At 43.5% G+C, this 21,473-nt stretch overlaps 1 protein-coding gene across 6 annotated transcripts in view; it reads left to right on the top strand.

The window, feature by feature from the left end:
* The window catches only part of PRDM2 (PR/SET domain 2), a 125,475-nt gene that overhangs the window by 62,160 nt on the left and 41,842 nt on the right, over nt 1-21,473 (top strand). For 5 of the 6 annotated variants that reach the window (XM_041767603.1, XM_041767607.1, XM_041767606.1 and 2 more), the window contains one exon: nt 18,962-19,072. In XM_041767603.1, coding sequence (XP_041623537.1) covers nt 18,962-19,072 — 111 coding nt within the window. Of the gene's footprint in view, nt 1-15,353; nt 15,413-18,961; nt 19,073-21,473 lie in introns of all 6 variants that reach the window. The other variant, XM_041767608.1, reaches the window with a different exon arrangement.

Here is a 21,473-nt window from a genome sequence, read left to right as displayed (position 1 = left end):
ACTGCCAGCTAGTTTATAGTATCTGTGGAGGTGATTTGTAGTCATCACAGAACAGTTAAATTATAATCAACTTAAAGAGGAAATGTTCCGTGCGTCTCTGTAATCAGAGTCGTTCAAATAAAGCACCTTGGTACTGTGAAGAGCACCTGCGCTTTCTTTAGTTGCACATATTTGGAAAGGCTTGCTTCTCCAAAGGTGACGGAGCCTACACGCACTTAAGAGTCAAGTTAGGGAGGTAGGAGATCTGTGTGCAGAATGATAGCTCTGTGGCAGTTTAAGGGGAAAAAAGTAAGTGCTGACCTGCTGGTGTGGGCAACAAGGGCTCCGGATGCCAAGAGGAGGGAGAGCTTGGCTGGGGCGCTGGGTCGTCTCTTTAGTAGAAAGGGTGGCGAGACGGGGGCATTCCGAAGGTGGAGAGGAGCCTTGGGGGACTGTCAGAGAGGAGTGGCGGCAGATATCTGGAGGGTCCCCCCTCGGCCTCTCACAGGCATTTGCCGGTCCGTGTCTGACACTGTGCTAGATGCTGAGGTTCCAGCCGAGAACTGGAGTGGCCAGTGTTCCCACCGTCACGGAGCGTACGCCCCAGGGAGCAGGGGGATGGTCAGCTAGATGAACAGTGTGAGTCTGGAACGTGTGTGTGAGCTGGTGGGGCGGTGGATGTGGGTAGCCAGGGATGGCCTTTCAGAAGCCGTGACATGAGTGGCGCAGGGGTGGGCCCCCGCTCAGCTCCAGGAAGAGGGACCGATCTGGATGTTCTCTCAGCACTTTGGGCGGTTTATTGCTCAGGTAGGGGAGGAGGCATTGGGGGGGCCACCTAGAAACCCACACTTGCGTGGGTTTTGTATCATGAAACTCAGGTCTCCAAATGGACGCACAGGCCCCTTCTCTACCAGGCGCTGCACTCAGTGGCTGGATTGGGAGGGAAAAGGTCCAGGGAGGAGCTTACCGCCCATCTTAATGTAGCTCGGTGCAGGTCAGGCTTCCTAGGTATTCGAGTTTATGTGTGTTTGGGGCCCATGGTAGGAAGGGGTAGGCAGGAACCCCTTGGGAGGGGACATGATGCTGCATTGCAGTGACAAAGCAGAACACGGTGGGGGAGGACTCCTGTGAAGGATTCTGAGGAAGAGAAGAAGGAAGGACCTTGTACGAGCTGGGGAAGGAAAAACTTGGAGGGACATGGGAGGTCACAGGTCCCTGCTGGACAACAGGTAGAAGACAGGTGCAGCAGGAGGCTCTGGTGGCAGTGGAGAGGGTGCTCGGGGACAGAGGTGTGCGGTGCTCCAGCCGGGCGGGGTCAGGAGCCTGGAGCAGTGCTGGGCACTCTCCCGTGGGTGTTCCGCGCAGCCTCTGCTGCTGTGGTGCGCACACCACCTCCAGATGAGGAGATGGACACTTGGCCAGCTTGGTGAAACTGTCGGAACTCACGGCTGGTGGATGGCAGAGTCAGAACTTGAGCCCAGGTTTTCTATGCTTTTTCTTCTACAGGATATGCTGCTTTTTGTCCGCTTGTCCATGGGGTGGGCTGCAGCAGCAGATATGACAACACCAGTTCCCTTTAAAGTTAGGATTACAGGATGCAAGCTGAGAACGGGTGCTTTGGTGGTGTTTGCTAGTCTCCCATAGCAGCCGCCGCCGACGGCTCTTTTTGTGGCTCCTTGGCCAAAGCTGAAGGGCAGAGGCCTGGCCGTGGTGCCTGAGGGTGAGGCCCTTGGGCCCTGAACCTTCTGGGCACCTGTTGGGCAGGTCCTGTGCCCCCTTCCTTGTAGGACACTCTGCAGTGGTTCTGGTTCACAGGTGCTGGAGCGGGGCGTGGGGTGGTTGGAGGTCGTGACGTTCCTGTGGAAATGCTGCCCCAGCACTAACCTGTCGGGTTGGACCCAAGAGAGCAGTGTCTTGGTTGGTTCCCACTGTAGCTTTCACTTCCCTCTCGCTGAGTGTTGGCCTTTGCAGAGTGTTGGGTCCCATCTCTGATGGTTGCCTGCCAGGTTGATCCACGCTGCTGTGGTGGTGCTCTGTTTTTTAAAGCTTGATACAGGGATGCCGGGGTGGTTCAGCAGTTGAGCGTCTGCCTTTGGCCCAGGGCGTGATCCTGGAGTCCTGGGATCGAGCCCCGCGGCGGGCTCCCTGCATGGAGCCTACTTCTCTTTCTGCCTGTGTCTCTGCCTCTCTCTGTGTCTCTCATGAATAAATAAATTAATAAAGTCTTTTTTAAAAAATAAAAGCTTGATACAGTTTTGATATTTTTTCAGCAGTAGGAGATGGGATTTTTTTTTTTTTTTTTGATTTCTAATTCTACTTCTGATGCTTTTCTGACTTCAAATTTAGGTAATAAATTGCTAAGTAGTTTTGTGCCTTTGATGTTTGCTGTGTATAACTTATTCATAGGGAAATTATATGGATTTACTAAAATTTTTCAAAGCATTTTGTGCATTTTTCAACTGTAGTTCAGTGGATGAACTTGGGAAAAATCCCGATACATGCGATGATTAAAAACTGCTTTAAGCATTGTGATTGAGTATATAGTTAGGCTGTTATTCTGATTCTCCTGTTCATATGTAAATTGGAAGGTGAGCCAAATGCAGAAAATAGGTTTGATCATGATTAAATTTTCTAAAAGAAAAAATGTGAGACCTTTAATGTAGTGGGTACCAACTCGTTTAGTTGATTTTTTAAAAATTTGGTTGTAATTTGAAAGTAAACAGAAACCAAATGCAATCTTCTGTGCTTTCCCTAAATAGGAGTACTAAGTTCTTTTTTCAGAATTATGGATTAATTGTTTTTAAAACTCATTGAGTGCTTCCTTTCCCTAGGTGGTTTCCTGTTCTGGTTTACAGAGGGGCTGTTACACACATGAACTTAGTAGAATTACAGAAAGGAGTTTATTGAGGCTGCCTGTGAAGAAGTGAGGACTTGGGTGAACACTCCCAGGGCACCGTGACGCACGTTCTCCATACGTTAGGCTGAAAGAAAGGTCGGCCAGTTGGGGTTGCAGATAGGCTAGGCTAGGCTAGCCTGGTCGTGTTGGCACTCATGTGACCTGTTCATATTTCACAGGCTGCCAAGGACAGTTCTAAAGTTTGATTTCATTAATCTTAATAATTTGGCTGACACAGTTCAGGGAATGTGAATGACAAGAGAAGCGAGAGTTACTCGGAAAGGCTACTGTTGTTCCTCGGAGTGAGAATGATGAATACTGAAAGCAGCTGTTTTTCTTTATTAGCGCTCCGATTAAACCAGTGTCAGGCGATACAAGAGTTCTGGGTTGAATTCATTCCTTATGGTATATTGTGATGCGGACACATCTCGTGATTGGACACTTCCTGCACATCCTATCACTCTGTGATGGATCATTGCTTTCTGTTGAGGGTGAGCGTGAACAGCAGTTACTCGTTGGCATGTCTCACGTGTGCCTGGCGCTGTGCTTAGTGCTCCATCTACAGCGTTGACGATGCTCCCTGCTCGTAGTGCTGCAAGGTCAGGAGGCTCCTGATCCCCCTTTACATGGTTGGCCCAAGTCCACCTGGCTCCTACGTTATTTGGCTTCGTCTTGTTTGCCTAACTCCAGTTTTTATTCATAATGTTTCTGAGTAGGACAGTCATACTGAGTAAGTAGCAGTGTTTTATAAGGCTCCACTAATTAGCCAAGATGAATTTTCACTGCTCACTGTAGAATTGCCCACTTTAATCCTAAATAATAAGGCAGTGTGATTAAATGAAGCCTTTGGTATTAGAAAGCTAACTTATGGTGAGAACTAATGCCTTCAGTTATTTTTGCCTTGGGGGTTTATGGATTGAATAGATTTATTGTATTCCTTTGAGCACCTCAAAGAAACAGTTCTTAAAAACACTGTTAGATTACATTTTTGTCCCTTGTTAGCCTTCGTCTGTTAAGTGTTTTTTTAATGGCATTTGTTGGTTTGGGCTTCTTCTGAATATTTCGTTTTTCTTAAGTTTTATGTTATTTTTGAAATCTGTTTAGAAGCCTCAGAGTGAGACATTGGCCTGGCCTAAGTCCCTCTGCAGTGCGGACGGCAGGGGAAGGCACTTCTAGGACCAGGGAGCTCTTGTGCTTCGTCTTCCTGGTGATTTCAAGAAGACCGTGATGTTGGGCTTCCTTCTCTGTACCAGTGTTCTTTTTTTTTTTTTTTTTTAATTTTATTTGAGACACACAGAGAGAGAGGCAGAGACACAGGCAGAGAGGGAGAAGCAGGCTCCATGCAGGGAGCGCGAGCTGGGACTGGATCCCAGGTCTCCAGGATCACGCCCTGGGCTGAAGGCGGCGCTAAACCGCCGAGCCACCCGGGCTGCCCGGTACCAGTGTTATTGTGTTGAGAATAACTGGACTATTCCACTGACTACAATAAAATTTTGGAAACTCTTAAGCTGAATGTTACAGATCATGAACATACTTTAATTTACATACACTCCAGAAGTTAGGTGTAGAAACAGGTGGTAAGTGCAGTGCTGATTTGCTGTGGAATAAATCATGCTTGCTAGTTTCTATCACTCTTATGATGTGACACCAAAAAATGGTAGGGATTTTGTCTTTTTGTTTTGTCAAAGTGTTTATTGGGGGGGCTGTTGGCTCTTTAATTTTTTATCTGTTCCTTTAACTGGAGCTCATTTGAACTGTTAGAAGCAGCACTTTGTTAAGAGGTTTTGTTTGCTCTTAAAGCAGTTCCTATTCTAGGGGCTTGACTCATTCAGGAGGAAAAGCATGAAAAAAAACAAGGAGGAAGGAGCTGCCCTAACCTGCCTTTGTGCACTAGTGATTTTTCCTCATGAGGGGCAGGGGTTGATTCCTTAATTGTATTTACCCTGCTGTAGAGTCTTTGGAATATGTAAAAAGTGTTGAAACTTTTTTGAAACTTCTTGAATTTGTAGCAAAATGTAATATGGCCTTTTCTATTTCAAGCTTTTAATAAGAGTGGTTTGTTTTGTTTTGTTTTGTTTTGTTTTGTTTTTACTCCATTTCTTAAAGATTTAGTCTTTAACTGAGGTCATGAACGCTCCACCCCCATGCCTCAAACACAGGGCCAACTGGACAGAACCTCCGCCGCCTAGTGATCCATGCTTTCATTTTCCAAAAGCAATTTCCTTTCTGTTCTATCCTTTCCCCTAAGTATTAGGAGATAGCTTTGTTTTAAAAGGTTAAAACTTGGGACATACAATTAAGAAAATGTTCTGAGGGATTATGGGCAAGATGAAAATTCTCAGCATTCTCAACCCTCTGCTGTAACTAGTTCCTCTTCCCATTTTTGTGGGCAAGACCCTGAAAGTTAGAAATATTTTATGATGGGAATTTTCATACTAAGCTGGTACATGTATAGTTATTTTAAGTATTATATATCAATATATTTTAATGTACACAGTCTTTAAGTAGTTTTGGAAGCCAGAGATTTATTCTAATGATAAAATAATGATACTGTATGTGTGTGACATATAACAACACTAGTTTCTGAGGTTAGGACATCTAAAATGTTTGCTAATTTGATACTTGGAAAACATTTCCATTTTATATGTTCTTAATAATTAATTTAATGTGTCTGAATGACCCAAAACTAATTTCATCCTTAGTAAATTAACTACTGTATGTTATATGTAGTTGTGGAGAATTATCTTTGCTTTGGTTAAAAAGAAAACCAGTAAGTACCTACTTAGGCTACTGCCCCCGCCCCCCCCCCCCCCCCCATTTCTCTTAAAGCTGAGGTGATAAATAGTCTTTCCCCTTGTACTTCTAATCCTTCTTATTGGGGCAGTCTTTTGTAGATTTCCTGAGCCACAGCATGCCACAAAAATGAAGACAAACTGGTTTGTTCACCCCTGTTTAGAACCCCAAAACCAATCCTATGCAGTGTTTGAAGTTGCAGTGCAGTTTAGAATGGGCAACAATGCAAATTCCTGTGCCTTTTGTTATTTTTTTATTTATTTATTTTTTACTGTTTGACTTTTTCATTTCAGTTTTCATTCTCTTGCCAGTTGGAGGTGTAGAATATGCCTTTCTGGTTCTGTATTTTTGTTTTTAACATGAGATTTTTAGACCACGTTTCTCTGTGTAGTCAAGTGACTGCTGGTTTTAGGCAGGATGTCTGAGGATCCCTGTGAGGAATGAGGCCTTCCACCTCCACCTCCTGCCTCTGGCGGTACCTTCTCTGTGAGCATATTAATGTTGGCATCAGCACAGACCGAAGTCGACATTTCCTCTCTACCAGGTTTATGCTGCAGGCAGCGTGGTGCTGGCTGTTTGCACATGGGACACTCTCCTCCTGCAGTTATAATTTGCGGATTATAATTTTTGTAGGATTAACCTTGGAGTTGAAGTTACAGTTTTCCTCTCATTGGCATTCCAAACAAATAATAAAAAGAAATAATTAGATACAGTCTCAATCTTGGTTGGATTTTTGAACAAGAGGGTTAAAATCCCAAATTTGCTTGGTTAAGCAGTTTGATTAGTTTCTAAATATATTGTCACAGGAAGTATCTTCCTTGCTGCTTGTGATCATGTAGTTGATAACAAGATCAATTTGGGTGTTAAGCTTGATATTTGTAGTTTTGATCCCATCAAAATTATACATTCAAGAATGGAGGATATAAAATGTAAATTGCTGCGTGTGTGCCAAGATCAATTCAATTTGTGGTTGCACTAAAGTGTAGAAAATATTAAATCGAGAAAAAGTAATGCTTACCACTCTTTCTGGCCCTCTTCAGTTTTAGAGTGAGAGGATTCCCCAAATCTCATGGGCAGTTGTCAGAAAGTACACAGAATTGGTAAGCTTTGTTTTCACAGAGAATGATTAGGTCAGTGCTCCCTCCAATTTCCAGTTTCTGTGCTAAAGAAATACACAGTATACATGAGTATATTGCCTGAGTTTCATTATTGCTTCTCTATTAAATACAACATGACCAGTACTTTGGAAATGGATAGACTGTTTAAAATGAGCCTGAAAGGTGCGTTGTGTCTCTGTTGTGAGGAGGAGAGAAGGGAAAGACTGCTGACCCAGCTATACGTTTGAGTTCTGGGAGCTTGGAAGTATGAGGCCCGATTCATATCCCAGCTCCACCGGTTAATAGGATGACTTTGGACAGGTTATTCTAAAGTCTTGATCTTCAGTTTACAAGTCTGTAAAGTGGGGATGAGAGCTGCCTTGCAGGATTGCACTGAGCATTAAATGAGAGCCTTGTAGGAGGAATACGTCCGGCACACTGACCTTGTTCCATCCCATTTTAATTGGTGGGCACTGGCAAAATTAGCTCTGTGGTAACTCTCTCCATTCTTTGGCTTATTGTGGCACTTCCGAAAAATTAAAGGAATAGTTCCAACGTCATCTAACAGCTTATTTTGGTTTGATGACATAAAGTGAATTAAGTAGATTGAAAATAGGTAAGAGCTAAGACAGTCTTTGGATCTGCATCTAGGTACACATCGTGGCATCAGAGAACTCCTCCTGTGCTAGAGACCTGCTTCTCTCTTAAAAGCTGTCTTGTTTTACTAGTTAGTTACTCAAACTGGGACACCTGTGGTTACATAGATTGGTGGATTAGATAGCTCCTGGAATTTGATTTCTTGCATGTGCCTGGGCAGAAGTAAACATGTTTGACTGTTTGCTTGTTGCCCAAATGAAGGTTTACTGTTTTCTTCTGTTCTTCTGTTTTACCTGTGTGGTCCAAACCACTTATGACTACCATGCTGTTGTGACCGAATTTTGTGTGGTTGACATTTTGGATGAATTTTGGATACATTTCCTTAGATATTATCAGACAACCCAGAAGGTAACTGTGGGAGCAATTTCCATGCTGCACATGCCAGATTAGGAAATCTGTAATTTTACATGTTTCTGGATGTGCAGTCAGGAAAAAACAAAAATGTGAAAGAGCCATTTTCTTACAAGTTACCGATGAAGCCAACAATACCGACTTTAAAGGAAAAGAACCTTTTTAAGGAAACAGATGTCCTGATTTGCTGTGCACCATTTTTATTGAACGCTCTAAGGATTGGGGTCTGTTTTGGGGAATCATACAGGTACACCCCTCAGTACTCATGTGTGGTGAACTTACAGCTGGACTCTGTGACACAGAGGTCCGTGAGTCTCCTAGAATGGTTGTGTCTCTTTCTGATTACCTGGAGAGGAGGAGCCTTAGGTGTGTTGCCTGACTTTCAGAGATTTCCCAAAAGATTAAGAAACCACTAAGTGAGCTGTTATGTTTAGACAGTTGGTGAGAAGTAATAAAATCAGTAGGTTAAAGATTTAAAAAGCTGAAATCTACTCAGAGCTTCTGTTAGAGCATTACTATATATTGGTGGGGGCATTAGTGAGTGTTTGAACTTGTGTCCTCATTGGACATGTACATCTTCATAGTGATATCTGGGTGGGATCGTGGGAATCACTGGAGAACAAATGAACAAAACAAATGGATGAATTTGGAATTGTTAATGGAAGCAGAATGTCATTGTCTTCCTAAGAAGGAACATATGCTGACAATTTAGGCTTGTAGGCATGGGGTTTCTGTAATTTGTTTAGTAGAATCTACTGTGGGTAATCCTTACAAACAATTGATTCTATTGAATCAGTTGGGTCTGTGTCAGGCACTGTGCAAAGTTCTTTTCATGCATTGTCTGATTTACTCCTCCTGATTCCTGTATCAGGTAGTTGTCACTAGTGTCTATTATAGTTCCTGTCTGCCTTAACCGGGATGGTGTCTCCTTGATCAGATCATGGCCCAAGGCTGCACAATATAATATAGATTTAGTTTTGTGACTTTCAGTTTTTCTGGGTTTGTGTCCCTGGAGAACCTGTTTTATTCAGAGTACCACCCCAACACTTTGGGGCCAGCTCTTTTCAGGAAAGATTATGACTTTGGGGCCACAGGGACCTTTTGGGAGCAGGTGAAATGAGTGACTGGCATGAGAGGGAGCCTAGGAGGCAGCAGTTTAAAATCCTAGTCCTTGGTGAGACCTTGCTCCTAGGCTTCTTTGTTCCCTGGGGGGCGTTATTTTACCCCCGTGTTGGTGAAAGAGAGAAGCATCAACTCAGGATAATGTGGCAGGCATAGTCCTGTCAGTGCTGGGGTTCCACAGCTGCTCTCCTGAGGAGGACCCCAGCTGGCCTGCGTCCTTGCTTTACCTGGCTGGATGGAGATTTACTTTATCCCTTCCCTCTCCCCACCTCCCTGGCCTGCCTTTTTCCTTCCTTCCTGTTTTCTTCCTCCCTCTTCTTTCCTCTCCCTTCTTTTTATTTTTAATGAGATTCAGATTCTCTTGAACATCTTTTCTATTCAATATTTGCTTCTTGTTGACATCAGGTAGGGCCTTTCTGCAAAGGGACTTGCTTTTCACAAAGTTGGGTATAACTTCAACTTTAAATCCTTTGGGGCAGACAGCTTTGTAGTCATATCTGCTATATCTGTAGCTATATCTATATCTATCTATATATATATATACACACACACACACACACACAAATATATATATATATATATATGTATTCCCCATAGCTCTTAACAGAGTGCTTTGTGGATAATAGGCACCCCAGAAAAATCAAAATACTTCTGCTTCACCATGGTTCCAGAAACTTTACAAAGTGTGTAGAGGAAAAATTCTAATCTTGCAAGAATTGAGCTCTGATAACAGGCCAGTGCATCTGAGTGTGAGTTGTATTATCTGGTATGATCTTGTTTTTAGATGCAGATCTTAGAAAAAATCTTGAATTTAAATGTAATTTGTGTCTTAAAAAATAATTATGAGGAGAATACATTTTAGTTCCTTCTCTGCTTGAGTCTGAAAGACACCATTCTGAGTTATCAGAGTGGGCAAATGTATGCTGGTCTGTGCGCATGCATAAAAGTCTCCAGAGGCCCAAGCTCTTCCCTGGTGGAGTGGTGATGCATCTGTTTATAAGCTCTGATAGAGGTACATCCGCAGATGTAGAGGAGGCCAGAAGACAGTTGAGGTCTCAGAAAGAAGAGAATGAGATTGCTTAGCAGTAGTGATGGATAGTCTTAAAAATTATACTGGAATAAAAATAAGTATCCCATGGTAGATCCAAATGATGAATAGTTTAGAGTCTCTGTAGATTGTCTCATTTTTATAATCTGTTTCTTAAAGCTCTATCAAAACGTGGCACATTAATTTCACACTTTCAGGAGAAGCAAAATAAAAGCCAGGAAACAGTACTCTCATGATTATCACGGGTGCCTGCCAGCACATTGACCCTTTGTTTATACCTGGGAGGCATTCAGTATGGTTATTTAAATTATACTTTTGATTTAAATAATGATGGATAAAAATAAGCAAGTGCGGTAAAACAAGAAAAAGAATACAAGCGCATGGCTGCTCAAAAGGAGGAGGGAAGTTAAATTTTTGTTTGTAGTAAACGTGATGCACAGGGAAGAAGAGTTGAAACGACCCTCCAGGAGGTTAGCATCGGTAAACAGGAATGCTTGAGCAGTGTCGGCTGTTTACTAGTGTCTTTTCTGTTTTACACCCCCTTTAACTGTGTATCTGTTGTGAATGTTGATTTTTTTTCTAGACACTTAGACTAAGCTATACAGGTAGGAGATAGGGAACAGAGGGAGCACCTCAGGCCTTTCTGCTGTGTAGGCAGAGTAGACCATTGAGACCTTTTCCAAATTATACTGTTATAAAATTGCGTATATTAATCTCAACCAATAGTGGCCGTTTTCAGTTGCCTCGTTAATTTTCCCTTTGTTAGGTATTTCTTTCAGAGATAATTTATTCATTTGTTTTTTGCACAATATAACCAAATGTCCACCTAGAAAAATTAGAAAATACGAACACATAAACAGGTATCATACCTTCATTGGTGGTATGGCTTGACTGCTGTTTCTCTGAGCATTTTTGGGGAAACAAATGTAGATGATGATTTTAAGTGTTGTCTTTGTGTATTCTCTCCAAGATTTATATCTAGATTTTACTTCCTGAAAGTATTTTTAATCTCAGTTTCACAGTTAAATTCATCAGGATGTAGCATTGTAAAATTTATCAGAAATGTCTTTCCCTTTAGCCGAGGATAACCAGTACTCTAGGGTGTGGCCGAGTGCTCCGTGTTAGGGGGTTGCCAGGCACAGGCCACACACCACCTCCCTACCTAGCTCCCCGTCTCTGTTCGTTTGGCCTCAGGGGACTGACGCTGGAACTGGAGTTAATGTGTAGTTGCCAACTCACATTTTATATGCATGGTTTTCAGACTTTAGATACATTTTTTTTCCCCCTGTAAAATAAAAGCTATTGAAGATCAATGAGAAGAACCCTAGATATTAAAATAATTACAAAGTAGAACAGGCTGGCAGCTTGTTTAGGTTTCAGAGGTATTGAGTTAGTCTCTCAAATCATTTTATTCATGCCACAAGACTTTGAGGTTCCAAAGAGCGTAAGGAAATTTAATGCTTTCTTCATTTGAATTTATTAAAGTTTATTTGGGGAGCCTTTTCTGGTATTTGGAATTATCCAGACAAAGCCACTAAAAGCCTTTTTTAGAGAAATTAAAAGCTCTCTTCAGATGGGATCCTTGCTGTTCCTTCCATCAGCCTAGCATGTGGAAGAGTTGTGGGCCAGACCCTCCACAGGGGCAAAGACTGTGTGCCCCCCCCCCCCCCCCCCCCCCGCACGCGATGCAAGCATCCTAGGAATTTACACTGGGATCTGAGGCACTGAAAAATCCAGAACTTTTCCATTGTTTCTGTTGGAAGCAAAGCCTAGAGTCCTGTTTTAATACTATGAGCAACTTAAAACCAGAGAGGTTTTATTTTTATAATTTGCCTCCAGGATTACAGACAGCTCTCTTGGCGAGTTTAACTATAGAAAAAGGTTGAAATCATGCCCAAGCTGCTTAACAGAATTTTTTTTACAGTCAGGTACATTTTCAAGCTATTTTAAGTGTAAAAGTTATTTTAAGTATAAAAGAAACATATAGAAAACGTATTGCCTGTTACTTTCATGAAAACCAGTTGCTGCACGGCGTCTTGCACTTCATAATGTTCTCTTGCAAACAGCTGGAGCGCTGGGACTGGGCTTGGAGTGGCTCGTCTTCCCCCAGTGTCCCCTTGGGCAGCTGTAGCAGCTGATGGACACACCCCGTCCGGGTGCTGCTGGGCTGACCTCCGGGGGAGCCTCTCTGGCCATGGTTTCCGAGGCTCTGCTCTCACTTCAGTCCAGCTGCCCAGGCACCCGCTCGATCTGACCGGGACCTCTGCTGACCCTACTGAGCCCGTCATCCTCTGGATTTTTTAAACATACATTAAAATAATTGAAATGGACTGTTACTTTCCTGTAGGAAACGTAGTTTTCGTATGTTTCCAGCTTCTTTCCTCTGTACTCCTCACACCAACTGCAGAACATTACCCACCCCCAGACAGAAGGCGGTGCTGGGTCTGACTCTTTGCCCCCGTTCCCAGCTCCCACGAACATCACCATCATTCTCTCAGCCTGTGACTTTGCCGTCATCCATCGATGCCCCTTCCTCTCACTTTGCGGTTATAGATTGTGTGTGTGTCCGCGCGCGCACGCACGCATGTGTTTTAATCCTGTAAAGAAGTCATTTAACATGAGCTTTATGCTTTTAATATTTTTAATTGATTATTTTAGGTCGGCTTCACGCCCAGTGTGGGGCTTGAACTCACAACCCTGAGATCAAGAGTCGTGTGCCTGAGATCAAGAGTCGTGTGCCCAACTGACTGAGCCAGCCAGGCGCCCCTGAACCTTATGCTTTTCTCCCAGCAAAACCTTTCACCTTGCCCGTGGAATGCTGACCTCCCCCTAAAGCTGGCGTTCTGAGTGCTGCTGTCATAAAAGCTACAGCCTTGCTTTCAGAAATTTGAAAAGCTGTATGCCGACTTTGTTTTTATGATAAGTTTCTCAAACTTGCCTGCAGTGCAGATGGCGCCCTTAATTATCTTCCTTAAGGGTGAAAGAATTAGGGCCTAGAAAGTATCACTCATAGCAAGGCCTCTAGAACACAGTGGACAGAGTAGTAAATCGAATGGGAATGAAAGTCCCGGTTTTGCTACCAACTTGCTGTGAGATTTTAGGCAACTCCTATAATGAGATAAAGCTTCAAGAGGCATGTTTGTGGAGTTTGGGGAGCAGATAAGGCCACCTTTGAGGCTCCTTCTTCAAATCTTAAGGTTCTTCTCTTCCCTTTTAATGAAGCCCATTGTTCCCGTGTCCCATGACTGTTTTGTTCTCTAAGATGTGCTCTGGGCTTGGCCTTTCTTCAACCTTGTAGATAGCGTCCAGTCTTCACCTTCCCTCTGAGGGACCCTCTCGGTGGAGGGCAGGGAGAAGAGGAGGATCTCATGAAAGAATGCTAACAGAAGGAGGAGGTGGTAGATGGAGGTGTCACAAGGCTGGGGGAGGGAATCTGAGGATTGTTCAGGCCCATGAAACTGTCAGATGCAGAGGGGAACCTGGGGCGAATGGGGGTTTTGTTGTCAAGAGGCCAGGGGTAACCGTGCAAAGTAGGGCTCCAGTGGGTAGTTTTGGATGGAGGAGCAGCTGCTGGGATGAAGGGCTCAGTGAAAGGCGAGGCACTGGAGGCAGCAGGTACAGCCTGTCCTTCAGGGGTTCCTCTGGGGGCTCTTCTGGGGAGTTTGTGGCGGCTCCTGTTCAGGGCAGCTCATGTTCTCCATGACCTTTTGTGGTAAAGGCTCAGAGATGGGGCCTCACCTGGTGTGCAATCAACCGTGTATCTGAGAAAGGTGGTGAGCTCCCTACGCAAAGCCCAGATAGGCCTGCTCCTGTGGGCTAGCACTGAAGTCTGATTTTTATACCTTGGAGTTGGGTCGCTCCCCAGTGAGGAGGTGGCGCACGTTGAGTTACATAGGGTTCTAAATTTAATTCACTTAAATCACGAAATGTGTGAGCCTTCACTCTTGTGATGAATTTTTAATGTAACTTGAGCACGCCTTCTAGAATTTTGTGTTTTCTCTAAAGCCTGTGCATTTTTAAGTGAAACATTATTCTCTAGAATTTCCTAGTGTTTGACCAGTTTTATTAGACCAGTAGAACACAGTCCAGACCTAGGTTAAATTATTTATGTGATGCTTTAGGCAATTTTGATTTTGCAACTTGCATCCCAGGCTCCGGAGGTATAATGCTAGACATTATCTTTAAAAAAGTAGTCATTATGACTGTTGGACTTCTCTGTATGGTAGCTATTTCACTAGAAAGCCCAATTTTATTGGTACTGTGTAGTGGTGAATCATATTTGCTTAGATCGAGGTTCTGTGCTATTGACTGATCAGTGTGTCTGACATCAGGTAAAATTGAAATGGGAAAAAGATCTGCACTCCAATTTGATTCTTGTTCCTTTTCTATAAATGCAGCGGAAGTCTCTAGCAGTTTCCTTTCATTTGCCCTTGAAACCAAGTGGTTTCAAACCAACTGCATAGAAAATGCTTTGTAGGGCAGCCTGGGTGGCTCGGCGGTTCAGCACCTGCCTTTGGCCCAGGGCGTGATCCTGGAGACCGGGATCTAGTCCCACGTCGGGCTCCCTGCAGGGAGCCTGCTTCTCCCTCTGCCTGTGTCTCTGCCTCTCTCTGTGTCTAATGAATAAATAAACAAAATCTTTTTCTAAAAAAAGAAAGTGCTTTGTAGGGAGCGCCTGAGTCGCTCGGTTGGTTGAGCATTTGACTCTTGCTTTCAGCCCAGGTCTTGATCTCAGGGTTGTGGGATCAAGCCCCATGGCTCAGCAGGAGTCTGCTTGGAATTCTCTCTCTCTGCTCCTACTCCCACTCAATGCACATGTGCACACATGTTCTTTCTCTGTAATAAAATCTCTCTTAAAAAGTGCTTTGTAAAGAATATGATATTTTTATTGTGTTATTACTGATCTTACATAAATGTAGTAGCAAGAACACTTTGAGCATTATCATCCTTGGGGGTTCATTCTGGCTCTGGGGCGAATTTAGTGATGTGACCTTGGGCAGATGACTTCCCGTCTCTGGTCCTTGGATATCTGTAAGATGAGAGGCGTGGACGGGGACTTCCGGGTCTTCAGCAGAATGTGTGTGAGTGGTAAGAACATCTGTTTTGCAGCGCAGGCGTGGTACAGGCCTGAGAGTAAGTATACCAAGCAGGTCCTCCTGTCAGTGGCTGAGAACACAGTTAAAGATAAATTTTTTTTTTTTTTTTTTTTTTTTTTTTTTTTTTGTGCGTGAGAACCTTGCTGCAGTAGGTAACTGCTCTTTTCCTTCTGTTTCATTCCGTTTTCTTCATAACTGTGTGTGTATTTCTTTTCCTCAGATACATGAGGTTTGTCCTGTCCCCCCGTTATGTTCTTTGTTGGCATTTCCATTTCACTTTCCTGGTGTTTCATTCCTGTATCTTTCTTGTTTAGACCAAGTGGAGCACGCAGCTGGCAGTAGCTTCTATGTAGGACCCTTCAGGAACCTGATGGTAAGTGCACACGTGTACTTACCAGGCTCCCAGCGGGCTCAGCCGGCCGGGTTCCCGAGGCGCCTCCTGCCTCACAGACTCAGACAAGTCCCCGTGCCCCTTGGTCAGGGCCCTCACAGGTGGTTGTTGGTTCTAGGCTTGTTTTTGTTTTTCCCTTTTTGTGGATGACAAGTAGAATAGAAACCATCAGGAAGAGAAGTTTACTCATTTAAGGAAATGTAGCAGGCTCCCCCACCTGTCGCCCTGTCATGGCAGTGTTTGGCTTTGTGAGTGACGCCAAGCATGCCTAAGTGTAAGTCGGGACACCTGGGCCCTCATTTCTGTTCTCCCGTAGACCGATGATTTAGTCCCTCTGGGGCCCTGGCCTTCATTTTTCTCTCAAAATAGCAGGCAGGACAGGTGGTTTTTGAGAGCCCCTTCGTCTCTAGTCTACGGTCCTGATGGGAAGTAATGCGAGGGTTAGTTAGGTGGTTCTGATTAGGATTGTGAGGATCATTTCATGTGTCGGCTAAGCTCAAACTCATGAGTGAATGAGAATTAGATTAGGATAGACTCATTTCCAGGATGAACTAAGTCTGTCAGCGTTCCCCAAAGGGACTTGGGAGTATGTTTAATTGTCCTTTTGTTTTTATCACTAGTTTACTAGTATATTCCAATACTTTAAAAAAATTCTTAAGTATATAGACTGCAGAGCCCCGATTATGTCTTTCGTGGCCAGTATTGTATTGGTTCAGCCCAGTGGTTCTTAACCTGGGGAGAGCCTCCCCCCTCCCCCGCCCCCCTCCTCCCGGACATTTGGCCATGTCTGGAGACTTTGGCTTTTCACAGTTAAAAGTTGGAATGCTATTGGCATCTCATGGGTGGAGGCGAGTGATGTTGCTAAACGCCCTCCAGTGCATCAGACAGGCCCCACGACAGAGGGTATCATTCGTGGAACGCCCAGGCAGCCTGTGGCCCTCTGCATAGGATGCTCATGTCCCTGCTTCAGGTGGTTTCTCTTCACAGGGCAGGGGATCAAGGTTTCCTGGTCTTGTTTTTTAAAGAGGGCCCCTGGAGTTGGGCGAGGGGGCCCCTTCTCACTGATTAGGTTTGGAGAGTCCAGAAGTATATAACTGACATTCAGTATCAGCTAAGGTGTTTTAATATCCTTTTAGGCAAGGAATGAAACTTCAAGTAGTGCTTTGGCCTTTTCGATAGTTGTGTGATTTCAGTCTGAATACGTATTGGTGAATGGTATCATTACAGTTGTGCTGTTTTATTATAAATCTAGAAACTTCACTTATTTAATATTCTGATTACAGATAGGCCAGTTTTTGGAAGACCTGCTAACCAGCTTTGTATAGCACTTGAGAGGTTGCAGAAACCCTTCGAGTTGCTTTTGTACGGGATTGTATTACAACAAACTGACATCTGTTTTTCTATTAAATTTCCCAATGTGACTTTTTGAAATGTATGTAAGATTTTTCCATAACAGGTCAAGTTTATACGGCATCTCTATTTTTTACTTCTTTCAAAAGCTCAGACCTGTACAAAGTAGAGAGTTAGAGGTAAGAAAGGGCCATTCCTTGGGCTCTTTGGGGTATATGAGGTGGCGCTGATGTCTTACAACACTTTTGTGTCTGTGATCCAGGGAACTTTTCGGAATATAACTTTTGACTTCAGCAACCTAGAGCACCAGGGGTCCTTCACGTGGTTTTCCACAGACATGAACTGCAGCATTAGAGCAACTATATGTTAGTAGCCAGTAATCATTTATGTTTGTAGTGTTTGCCACCAGTAGTCTAATATGGACTGGGCAACACATACAGGGAAGGGCGTCTGTCATGGTGAGGATAAGAAAACTGATTGAAAATCGATAGAATTCAAATTTGCTGAAGCACAGTTGAATTCCTCAGGAGTCTTGTCATCAGATTGAGGTTTAGTGCCCTTAGGGTGACAAAGGGAAAAAGAATTACAAGGGGGAGGTCACTTCTTTCCCTGTGAAAGGTGTTTTTGTGTCCTTCCCTTTTACAGAGGGGATTGGATTATAATCCTCCCACCTAGAAGCTCTCGGGCTTCTGTTCCCACCAGAATATGGTTTCAGAAAAGTGTTTGTGTCCTGAGTTCCATTTTAGATGCCTTTGGAAACGAGGGATGGATGTGTTACCAGGAATTTATCCGAGCGAGCTCTTACATAATGACAGCATCAAAGCATCTTTTTTTTTTTTTTTTAACAGACTGAAGAACTAGGGATTTAAAATGGTATTTTAGAATTTGCTTTTTAAGACTGACCATTTAAATGCCCGATTATTGAGTTTTTTTGTACTTTCCCCCCTTGTTTCATCTCTTCAGTATTTATCAAAATCTGGTGGTGCTTTTTTTAGGATTTAGCATTTGCTTTATAATTGATGTTTCCATTTTTAACCGTTATGAACTTTTCAATGTTATTTGTGTGTCTCACCTCATTTTCATGTGTTGTCTATATTTTAGTTAATTCTGCTCCTCTGTAGTGATGTTCTGTTATGGAGAATACTGTTTTCCAGGAGCAGTGAGTGGTTTCCAGTTTGTCATTTTACTAGTTCAGAGAAAAAGGTGTCAAGAGGCTTGTTCTGAAAGAGAAAGGACAGCTCTGTGAGGCCTGATGGGGAGAGCATTTCGGGAGGGGAAAGAAATGTTTGGGGAGGATGAAGAGTACCCTGCTCTGTATCTGGAAACTGAAAAACAAGTTACCAGGAAAAAGAAACTTAGAATTAAAAAAAAAAGAAAAATTAAAAAAAAAAAGGGGGCCACAAATTCTGGTTAAATCCCAAAGACACTGAGCTGCCAAACGTCCAGTGTTAGTGCTTTTCTAGAGAATTGCTTATCCATATTGAATATCTTGGTGACCTGAGCTCATTGTTCCAGTTTGTCAGAGGTGCATTGCATTTTAATCTTACCTCCTGAACTCTGTGGTATTGGTTGGAATGCAGTTAGTGTTTCCTGAATTCCATTCTTCCAGTTGTTAATGAAATCCCGAATTGTACTGGACCTGGAGTCGAGTCCCTGGGGACCCTCAGAATTCATGCCGGCTTGACAGTGAATTATTCATAATTACTTTGCATTTGATATTTGAGCCACTGCGCAATATGCATCCTTTGCAATTCAGTGGAGCCTGCTTTTGGTGTTTCACTTTGATAGTTATGGATAAGCATATCTTAACAAAAAGGGACCCAAGTTATACCGCCTTATTTTTCCCCAGTATGCTTCTTACAAATCATCAGACTCTTGCCAGTCCTTATTTGGGTGGTATTGAAAGTATCTCTCTCATTTTCCTCTGACATCAGTATTTTTAACTTTTCTAGAATAGATGATCTATTAGTTTGTTAGGGGAATAAATGCCCCAAAATACAGGGTTTATGGTTTTGTTTTGTTTTTCTCTGACATGACAAAAGTATTCATATTCATCATTTGTTCCTTTCTTTAGAAATCTGATCTGATAACTGCTGTCGTTAGATTAGAAATTGTCTTTTTCAAGAATTCAGGGTAATAGTGAGTAAGTAAGTAAATAAATAAATAAATGTTGTATTTTAGGGAAGAAAAAATCCCAGGAAAGTAAAAACAAAGCAAACAAAACTGACGACCTGCAGCTGAAGACAGGCGAGCCAGATTCTGCTTCTGCAAATATGAGAGATTCTGCAGAAGGTAAGCTTGGAAGTTGGACATGTATGATTGGGTATGTATCGCTAGTTACTGTAACTCTCCTTAGGATGCCCTTCTGAGGCTCACCCAAGAACCTTAAAGGGTTACCGGCAAAAGGCTATCTGAATTTAACATGGTGAACTGAGCCTTCCACATCCCACCTCTCCTTAAAAAAGACCTTCTTTGTTAAAAATGAGATTATTCCCTGATTAAAATAAAATGAAACCTACTGTATGATCACATTTATAAATAGTTAAACCATCGAAACAAATCTCTGGTGACAGAAGTCCTACAGGCAGGCAGGGGCTCCTGAAGGCCCTAGATCACTGACGCTGGTCCATCACTGAGCTGGGGGATGGGCGCATCAGTGTCTACTCTGCTACTGTTTTATCTTGCTGTGTACTTATGATTGATACTCTTATATTGTTATGTTTTGCACTTCAGATAAAAATGTACTTGAAGTCTCAAAACACCTTTGATGTTATGTGTCGGCATGAAAAGTGTGCAGAGTGAAGAGCGTTCTTGGTTTTTTTGTTTGTTTGTTAGAAATTAAATTCCTATTTTTATTTCTTTGTATTTCTCCACACCAAATTTTCTTCTTTGTAGTCCCTTCTGAGGATTGACATTCTAGGCCTTCCATGATGTGAGAATTCAGAGAGAGGCTGGATGGGAAGTTCATCAGAAAGGCAGATGGTTCCGTGCTCCTTGCAGTTGAGCTGCCACACTGAGACCGTTGGTAATAGAAGTGAGGGAGGCGTGTCTAAGTTTGTTATGTGGCAAATACATGCAGAGCCTGGAGCTTTTTAAGGATTGTTTGTAGTGACCCAAACAGGCAAATTTCAAAATAACGCTTGTGACTCTTTCAAGAAACATTTGTAGGGGAGAAACAAACAAACAAACCGAACAGAATATTTTGGCTGCCTTTTTACAAACCGCTTTATTTCAGCACTGTTTGCAGTGATGACATTCATAAAGGATTATAATTTCCTGTGGCATTTTATGAAGCAAGAACAGGCAGGTTGATTTCCTAGAGCCTTATGAAACTAAGTTCTGCATGCTCATAGCAGATTTGCTAATTAAGACTGTTTGAACAACAGGACAAATACTAAAGAACCTCAGTGCTTTTAGTGGCAGAATTAAAAAAAAAAAAATCCAGTAGCCTTCAGTAATTGGAGACATTTATTCCTGATATGTAATATTAGGTCTGGTGAAGAAAAGAACCTCATGCTGTACCTGTGTTTGGAGTAGCTGGACAAAGTGTGATTGGTTCCTTACAGGGTAGTTGTCAGCCACTCCTGAATGTTCTGCATTGTCCTCAGCTGAGCAAACAGTCCAGACTCTTCCATGTGCGCCCCAAACCTTCCTTTATTTTTAAAACTCAACAGACGTCATCGAATGTGTACATACACGGTGTGGGCCTTACTGGTTAATTAGTAGAGCTCTGTGGGTTTTGCTCCGTATTATTTTGGACAGTTTTAAGTCTGGGGTTGTTTACCAATCACAGGGAAAGGAAAAAAAAATTTTTTTTCCCCAGTAAAAGAAGCCACAGATTTTGGCTAAAAATGGACTCTAAAATTTCTAAGCCTTAGAGGTGTTATTTTCATTTTCTGTTGTCTCATTTTGAGTTTTTTAGCAACGTGCCGGGGCTTTGTTGAAAATGTACTTGGAAAGGGAGTTTGCTCCCAGCACCATTAAATGACTGGTGTCCCGGTGGAGAACTGGTGGGATTAATGAAGAGAAGGCCCATCTGTTGGAAGGGAGAGAGGCAATAAATGTCACAGTGGACAGGCAGGTACACAGTAAGGCTGAGCGGCCAGGGGGTGAGGCCTGGGTGAGCTTGCACCAATACGTGGTGTTTGTAGAGCTGGGACCCGCTGGCCTTTGTAGTGCCGCCTCCCCACATCCAGGTGGTCACTGGGCCTGTTGGCAGGTCTCTGCTCTGACAGTCTGGGAAATCTTTTCTGTGTCCACTGCTTCCTTCCATTTCCTTCTCTTAGTGTAGTCACACACCCGCCCCTCCCCCTGCCCCCCCCCCAACCCTGCCTTGGAAGTGGTCTCCTGCCTCCAGGGGTGTCCTCTTCCCAATCTGTAATCCACACTGCAGCCAGACCTCCCTGACACAGGCTCCTGCTTTAGAGTACCTCAGTGGGTCCCCAGGGCCCCCGGGGAGGTCTGCACTGATCTCCAGGGTGTGCCTGCTTTGATTACTCCTGCTCTTTTTCCTCTCCTGTCCTTGACCTTCAGGTTCAGCCCCGCCCAGGGCCTTCTCCAGGAAGCCTGCCTGCCCTGGCTCAGCAGGACCTCCTGGGGTTTCCTCCTGTAGGCTCCTTGGCAGAGCGTGGCCCTTAATTTATGGCTGCGTCATCAGCTGGTGGAGGGAAGCTGTGTGGGAAGTAGGGTCTGG

Source organism: Vulpes lagopus, chromosome 8 (genome assembly GCF_018345385.1).
Source record: "Vulpes lagopus strain Blue_001 chromosome 8, ASM1834538v1, whole genome shotgun sequence".
Lineage (NCBI taxonomy): Eukaryota > Metazoa > Chordata > Mammalia > Carnivora > Canidae > Vulpes > Vulpes lagopus.
This window is presented reverse-complemented; position numbering and strand designations above follow the sequence as displayed.